The 8,969-nt window shown below is 33.2% G+C and overlaps 1 protein-coding gene across 6 annotated transcripts in view; it reads right to left on the bottom strand.

The window, feature by feature from the left end:
* LOC106868390 (protein NDRG3) overlaps nt 1-3,914 on the bottom strand; it is a 140,985-nt gene extending 137,071 nt beyond the window's left edge. For 3 of the 6 annotated variants that reach the window (XM_052970592.1, XM_052970580.1, XM_052970586.1), the window contains exons 1-2: nt 3,078-3,151; nt 2,824-2,909 (exon numbers count right to left, since the gene is read on the bottom strand). In XM_052970592.1, coding sequence (XP_052826552.1) covers nt 2,824-2,909; nt 3,078-3,136 — 145 coding nt within the window. In that variant the 5' untranslated portion in view covers nt 3,137-3,151. Of the gene's footprint in view, nt 1-2,823; nt 2,910-3,077; nt 3,152-3,761 lie in introns of those variants that run through there. The other 3 variants (XM_052970605.1, XM_052970624.1, XM_052970616.1) reach the window with 3 other exon arrangements.
* Nucleotides 3,915-8,969: the final 5,055 nt, after the last annotated feature.

Below are 8,969 nucleotides of genomic sequence, written 5' to 3'. Positions count from 1 at the left end.
AAAATAAAAACTTTTATTTTTCATTCTCTTTCGAAATTATCCCTATTTTTGTGGTATAGAGTTTTTTGCTGCTCTTTCTAGCGGGTTAGATGTCCTATTATAGGCATCTCTGTATTTTAATGAATATATATATATATATTATATAGTGGGGTAGGCCGGTTTATGGGTTACCCTGGGTTTCTCGCTCATAAGGGGTTTAGCCTTACGGAACCAATGAATAACATATATATATATATATATATATATATGTATATATATGAGAGAGCGTTCATGACAGGAGTTTCATGCTACTGCAATCTTCAGGCCTAAGCATGAAACTAGGGCCGCAAGAAAAGAAATTCAGTTTATATAATTAATTGTTAAAGAGAGCAACAAACGTAAAGGCGAAGCAAACATCTCGAGTCATAACATTATTATTATTATTGGACATGTATTAAGTGAACCTCTTTCTTTTTTTATAGACATCAAAGCATTTCGAATTTCTAAGAGAAATTAAGAAATTCCCCTCGGAATCTGCTAGTATTTAGATTCATTTTATATATTTATATATTTTTTTAGCGAACGTACTGATGATGAGAAAGGCTAAAAGAGAAAAAAATATTGGAAAACGTGAAACCTTACACAAATAAGCTTATTCATTTTACTAACTAGTTATGAGTTAACTGGAAAGTATTAAAAACTAATTCTAAACTTAGTAGTGCTAATCTTTTTAACAAATAGTAGGAACAAACAGTAGCAAAATCGTGACATCATAAACGTAGTGACAGTGTGAAGTCATTAGCCAACAGGTGGATAAGTCACGAGGCTATGATGCTTCCTTTCAAGTACACTTTCTTCGTGCAATGAGAAAGAGGAAAAGACGAGGTCATCTGATGAAAAATATAAACATTTCGTCATAATTAAAAATCACACCAGCAAACCTTTGCTGCTTCATAAAATGGGAATATTTAATTTAGTCATTCGATATTAAGACAATTGTTGGTTAAGTAAAGAAACCAGTCAAATACTACTGGGTTGAATGATTTAATCCTCCTCACAAAAAAAGGGGGTTTATCTTGTTCCAATGTCAGAAATTAATGTGTGTGTATATCAAATTATATAAAGAGACAATGATTGTTTAGTAATGTTCATACACTGGCGACTAATAAAGTTTGAAAAGATCTGAAGAAAACTGTGCTTTAACAACCTATGAGTCACGTATTTCGTCCACTCATGGCAAGTATTTTATAGGAGAGATAATTATATACGTGAGTAAATACACGTATTGGAATGGGGTTTGATATCTGCAAACAATGATAGTAGCAGAATAACAAATGCTGTAGAGAAAAAATAAATATAAATAAATAAACGGATTTAGTAATTAAATCAACGAAAGTTACTAAAAATAATGCTAGTAAAAACAATATAAAATAACAAAATTTAAGATTCTGTAGGGCATAATTAATAACAATAAATTGTTGTGGAGTTCCAAGCCAGCACTGACCGCTCAAATATGGATAAAGTTGTCCCAGTTATAACCATCCAGTTCTTTTTTTTTTTTTTTTTTTTTTTTTGCCGAGTAGAGTTGTATATAAGATCACGTTATCCATTTGTGGATTTGGGGCTTATTTTTTATTTGATAGATGAGATTTGATAGGGAGATTTGGCTGCTATTTCTCGGATCAAAAGACCATGAACAGGAAGAGTTCCTAACTTTTTTACTACCAAGGACCCCGCTGATTTAATGAGCTGATTTTAATACTTAGGTTTCATCTCCTAATTGAAAGATATATGCGACTAAATATATAGATGTAATTGAGTAATTATACGTTTTTAAACTAAAGCCTTTTTAAAATCATAAACACGATCGCGGAATGCCATTACTATTTCTGCGGACCCCGAGTTGGGAAACACTGATGTAGAGGTTCAATCATTGGCCAGTAATGGTCCAATGTTAATCGAAGAGTATGTAATTTGCTCTGAACACCAGGCCATGAGAAAGTAGTTGTTTACCTGGCAAAACTCCAAATATATATGTACTACGTGTGTACGTGGATCAGAATGGAAACAAAAACAATAACAAGACATTATAAACACACACATATACATACATATATACTAAGAATAAATATAGCTATTCGATTCTTTCCAATGGGTACTTTTTTTTTTTGCAAATGGAATTTGGGGGCAATTCATATGTTGAACAAATCAGAAGAATTTCGGTAAAGAAATATTTGATTAAGAAAATATATTTTACAGATTCATTTACTTTCGCGGAAAATATAACTTGGTGATGATCACCTATAACTTTAATGAATCATTGTTTGTTTGTTTATTTTTTTAACTGAAAAACATCTGAGACTATCAGCTAAATCTCCCTCAAATAACATCCTATAATAGACTTCAGAAGAAAAAACAGGCGGCCACATTTTAATAATGTTCATGATACACTACACCTAGAAGAAAAATGCAAAAATAAGATGGGATGGTCACAACTTGAATGCCTTTCATCTATTTCAGTCAGTGCCGACTTGTATTAAATATTTTACAAACAATAAAAATTTACTAATTTGTTAGTATTTTTTTTAAAAAATGAACGAAGGAAAAAATAAACATATCTTAATAAAGAAGATTTTAATACAAGTAAATGACGAATCTGTGGAAATAGTTGTTTTCCTTTTCAATCGAATAATTTGTTTTTCATAGACATGAATACTTAGATTTTGAAGCGGGCGAAATAAAGTTGCGATGCTAACCTAATCCTGACATTAATTTCTCTAAATGCGGTAGAGGCAGGGAAAAAAAAAGAAAACAAATAGTAAAGAGTCCATAAAGAAAACTGACCTTCGGAGGTCAATGCCTTGGCCTTTTTTTTTCTCTCTTGTTTATTCATTATTACATTTTCTGTGTCAATGTAATAAGATGAGAGCCTGAAGAATAAAAAAAGTGCATAAATATGTCGATCACGGGATCAACATGTTGCTAAAGCCCCTACTACGATGAATAGGTGAGTCTCTGTGTGTGTAAAGAAGTATAGCAAAGAGGTCCAATGTTTTCTTAATGAGAAACATGAAACAAATATTCCATATTGTTTTTACCTGACTTTGTGAAAGAAAATACGTTTTGCTTTTGTTTTTTCTTCTGCTTTATTTTCCATTTCGCTTTTATTAATTGTTTTTTTTTTCCTCTTAAACTGAAGAAAACAAAAGTTTAAAAGAATATAACGTAATTATAGGTTATAAACAATGAGTAACTATCGTAATGGCATGTATTAAATCAGATCCCGACATTGAATACGGATCAAAAATAATCGGAGTAAAATCATTGCAGTTGGCGGTACAGTCGAACTGATATTCGTTGTAGCACTAAAATTCCCAAGAAAATCGAAGAATATTGGTGAACTACGCAGTTGGTAATGTAGATTGCAACTACATGTTTATCGGAATTCAAACATAGTTATAAATTCCATTTTCTACCAATAAAATTCCACTTCAAATGAGAAAGAAACATAGATAAGAGTGAGGAACCGAATAACATAGTAGGTATTTTCCAATATCTCACGAGTGGGAGGAGCAGAAGAAAGAATAACACAATGATATAATAGCAGCAGGCTACCATTTCCAGAGAGAGAATGGAAGTATTTCTCTTCAAGACAAAACGCACACACTATTTGGGGGATTTTTCTTTTTCATTTTTCTTTTTTACACAAGCAACTCTACATGAACGATGCAAGAAAAGGAACTATCCGAAGAATTTTCAAGTTGACGAAATTTTCTGCTTACCTTTATGTTTTAGCACTGGAACAAGGTAAATAAATAATAAACAAACGGCAACTCCGAAGACCAGTGATGATATTACCAGCAGTGAACCACTTGAACAGATTACAGTGTTATCCCATAATAATTTAGCAACCAAATTAGCCAATCACAGTAGGCTCAGGGGACGTAACTCCCCGGTAATTCCATACTAAATCTGCTGTCACAATCAGAACACTTCATATGCTTAGTCCCGACATCTCTCCCTCTTGAAAAATCACGTTTTCTTCATTGATTTTAACCAATTTCAATTCAATTGCAAATATATTGGGATTTCAGATTAATCATTTCCTCTGTAATGATATTTTTTTTTTAAATTTGCAATGCTTTTCTTTAGATTATTGTAATTGAAAATCAGAATTAGTACTGAAGCCATTAACACTAGTTTTTGATATCAACCTGTATTATGATTCTGCCTTAATTATTATTCTATAAAGAAGTTGGAAAATTATTAAGTTTTAAAAAAAATTTTCATCTTCAAAATTTCACAGATGCTCATATACCTATTTAAACAAATCAGAGTGTCAATATATATAGCTTGATATATATATATACAAATAGTGTGATATATATATATAGTTTGAAATTTTTATTTATATGTGTGTATACATATGCATCCACATGTGTGTATATCAGTGTCTGTCTGTGTAATATTAGCTAAAGAGCAACAGAGGTGACACAACTTGTCAAACTTGATGTGCGCTTTGGCATGAAACTATAGGCTCGAGTGATTCCAATTAACCTCCTCCCCTTAAAATTGCTGGTCTGATGCCAAAAAGTTGAAATCATTATTATTATTATTATTCCACCAAAGTCAGCTTTACTTCCTGTCATTTTGAGTTGATGAAATAAGTATCAGTTGAGGACTAGAATCAATTTAATTAGTTAACCTCTCCCCCATAAGTTTCAAGTTTGTGCCTATAGTAGAAAGAATTATTACTATCATTATTGTTATTATTACAGCAGCAAGCTGGCAGAATCGTTAGTATGTTGGATGAAATGCTTAGCGGTACTTTGCCTGTCGCTATGTTCTGAGTTCAAATTCCGCCAAGGTTGGCTTTGCCTCTTCATCCTTTCGAGATCGATAAATCAAGTACCAATAAAACACTGGAGTCAATGTAATCGACTAGTCTCCTCCCCAACAATTTCAGGCCTTGTGCCTTTACTAGAAAAGATTATTATCATTATCATTACTATTATCATTATTATTATTATTATTAAGACAGCAAGCTGGCAGAATCATTAGCACACCAGGCAAAATGCTTAACAGCGTTTCATCTGTCCTTATGTTCTGCATTCAAATTCCACCAGGTTGACTTTACCTTTCATCCTTTCAGGGTCAACAAATTAAGTACCAGTTGAGCACTGGGGTCAATGTAATCAACTGGTTCCCTCCCTTAAAATCTCAGGCGTTGTGCCTATAGTAGAAAGGATTATTATAATAATAATAATAATAATTATTATTATTATTATTATTAAAGGTGGTGAGCTAGCACAATTGTTAGTGTGTCTGACAAAATGCTTAGTGACATTTCTCCAGCTCTTGACATTCCAAGTTCAAATTTCACCAAGATCAACTTTACCTTTTATTCTTTTGGTGTTGGTAAAATAAAGTACCAGTGTCCATGTAATCAATTTTCTCCCTGCTTTCAAAATAGCTAGGCTTTGCCAAAATTAGAAAGAATTAGAGAATTGTTCGTTCTGATTCTTTACATTCTGAGTTTAGCTCCCACTAGTCAACTTTACCTTCCATCCTTTCAAGGTTGATAAAAACAAGTACAGGTCAAATACTAAGAATGATGGTACCAATTTACTGCCTTCCTTCAAAAACTACTGGTGTTGTGCCTAACAAATTTTAATTCTATCTTTCACACACTGTTATTTTTCACTGTATTTCTCTCTAAACAACAACAGCTTACCGTTATAGTGAAAGTCTTTTTCTAAAGTCTGTGTTGCATTGTGTTGACAGACTTTCACTTAAAATACTTGTGTTTTTAATCAAAACGTGTTAGTTACTATGATGACAACACTACCTATCTGGCTTTCTCTCTCTCTCTCATTCTCTCTTTGTCTCTCTCTCTCTCTCTCTCTCTCTCTCTCTCTCTCTCTCTCTCTCTCTCTCTCTCTCTCTCTCTCTCTCTCCCTCCCTCGATATATTTCTCTCCCAGCAACAGCTTTTTCTCTTCCTTGTTTATAAATATATATTGTGAATCCCCCCTCTTCCCTCCCTCTACATAGATGTTGTTATGGACAGACAGCTGAAGATCAGCTTCTCATTTATAATATAAGATTATTATTATTATTATTATTATTATTATTATTATTATTATTGAGGGAGCAAGCTAACAGAATCATTAACATGCTAGGCAAAATGGTTAGTGGCATTTTGTCTGTCTTTACATTCTGAATTCAAATTCTGCTAAGGTCAACTTTACCTTTCATCTATTCAGAGGCAATAAAATAAGTACCAATTGAGAACTGAGATCAATATTATTGACTTACTCCTTCACCAAAAATTTTAGCCCTTGTGCCTATAGCAGAAAGGATTATTATTAATAGTAATAGTAGTAGTAGTAGTAGTAGTAAGCTGGCGAGCTATTAGGATCAATAGCACACCAGACAAAACACTTTGTGGCATTTGTTTCTGGCTTTACATTCTGAATACAAATTCTGCTGAAATCAACTTTGCCTTTCATCCTTTTGGGATCAATAAAATAAATACCAGTTGAATACTGAGGACAATGTAATCAACTAGCCTTCTTCCCTAAAATTTCAGGCCTTGCACAAATAGTAGAAAGGATGATGATGATAATGATGATGATTATTATTATTATTATTATTATTATTATTATTGAGTGAGAGAGCAGTGCATGCCATCAAAGTGACACTGGGGTAAAATATACGAAGCCCTGCATATCCATCATGGCTACCCGTCTGATAAGGGTACACCAAGCACATGCATCACAACTATATGTGCGCAACATGGTGATCTCATATCAAGATAAACAGCGCATGACCTCGCAGGTGGGGCCCAGTTAGAATTTTCTTCAGGTTGAGTACCCCATCCCACTCAAAAGGTCCCTGAATAAGGTTTATTTATTATTATTATTATTATTATTATGAGTTACAAGACTCAGGTTAAGAACCACTGGTTCTTAGATATTATTGTAAAGCTTAGATATTATTGTAAAGCTTAGATATTATTATCGTGTAAAGACAAACATCTTTTTCAGTTAATAGATTATAAATAAGTTTGATCCACAGTTTTCATATATATGAAATAATGTGATTCTTAAAAATCAAGAGACATGCTGAAACATTATCAAATCATTATAGTAACAAACTAAGAAATATTAACTTAATTTGAAAATTTGAAAACTATTTTTAAATTTTAGCAAGATGAAAAGTATGAATTATTTAAAAATAGGAAATAAAACAAAAAGTATGTGATAGGTTCTACTATCGCTCAAATAAAATCTCAATAAAATTAAAACACAGATTGCGAAAATAAAAAATTTTAATAATAAAACCAAAATTTTAAATATTAAATCATCATCATCATCGTTTAACTTCCGCTTTCCATGCTAGCATGGATTGGACGATTTCACTGAGGACTGGTGAACCGGATGGCTGCACCAGACTCCAATCTGATCTGGCAGAATTTCTACAGCTGGATGCCCTTCCTAACGCCAACCACTCCGAGAGTGTAGTGGGTGCTTTTACGTGCCACCAGCACGAGGGCCAGTCACGCGGTACTGGCAACGGCCATGCTTAAAATGGTGTTTTTTACATGCCACCTGCACAGGAGCCAGTCCAGCGGCACTGGCAATGATCTCGCTAATAATGTGATTAATTCATATTCAATAAAAAGACTAAAGACATATTTTAGATTTTATTTAAAATCTGGGAGGGAATTTTATTCATAGATGCAAGGGGTGCATGGAGAGAAGGACAAATTCCTAGGGAAGGCATGGTAGTAAAAAGGTTAAGAACCACTGACCTAATGCTTCCCTGATTATTCTGGCTATGCCAAGAAGGCAAACCTTTCGTAACAGTTCTACTGAGCAGTCTATTCCGATTTCCTTTTATTCCTCTTGATGCCTTCTGATATTGTGCCCATTATTATTGTTGTTGTACTAGTAATAGTTGTTGTTGTTGTTCCCCTTTGGGAGTTCTATTTATTTATTTATCTATTTATTTATTTATTCATTATATCTTTCTCCGTTTTCTTCCTCTGTTTAGACGAACTTTCCTACCTTTTCGGACAAAACCTTTTGTAACCTTCGTCCTGTCTTTGTCCTTAGATGTTTTTAATTGATATTAGCCCTTGTGGCCAATAAAACGAATTAATTATTATTATTATTATTATTATTATTATTATTATTATTATTATTATTATTATTATACATGACAGCAAGCTTGCAGAGACATTAGAGCTTGCTGTATTACTTCTGACTCTTTATGTTTTAGATTCAAATCCTACTGATGTCAACTTTGCACTTCCTCATTTTGGGAATGATAAAATAGAGTAACAGTCAAGTACTGGAGTTATTTTAATCCACTAGCTTCTTCCAAAACAATTATATAAGTGTGTGTGTGTATATATATCTTTCTGCCTGGTTTTGGATAGTTATAAAAGCAAGAACTCTGTAAGCCAAAGTCAGTTAGTGTGAACCGAGTCTGGCTGACCAGCTGAACAAAATGCTGTCTGAAGGAAAAGGCACAAAGGGACAAGTACGGTAATTCATCAACAAAGCAGTTCTTTCGTTGGTGAGTTACCATAGTTGTCCCTTTGTGATTTTCCTTCAGAGACGGCATTTTGTTCAGCCAGTCAACCAGACTTTGTTTTCACTAACTGACTTTGGTTTACGGAGTTTTTGTTTTTATAACTATCCAAAACCAGCCAGAAGGATAGACATTATTGAAAACAATAGATTTTGTTGGCAGTCTGTTATCTCTATTCTTGCTTTTGGTGAAATAGAAGAGGTTAGAAGGGTCAAGTGGCAAAGACATTATTCTGGTTAGCAAAGGCATCTGGCAAATGTAACTGCTGTCACTCACTATTGTTTTACCATGGGAAAAGTGGTGTTGAACTGTTAAGTGAAATTTGGCTATCTGAGGATTGAATCCATGCTATGCCTGCATGAAGCCACTGTATGTATATATATATATATA

This window comes from Octopus bimaculoides, chromosome 1 (assembly GCF_001194135.2).
Source record: "Octopus bimaculoides isolate UCB-OBI-ISO-001 chromosome 1, ASM119413v2, whole genome shotgun sequence".
Lineage (NCBI taxonomy): Eukaryota > Metazoa > Mollusca > Cephalopoda > Octopoda > Octopodidae > Octopus > Octopus bimaculoides.
Note: the sequence above shows the minus strand (reverse complement) of the source record. Positions and strands in the feature narration are given on the sequence as shown.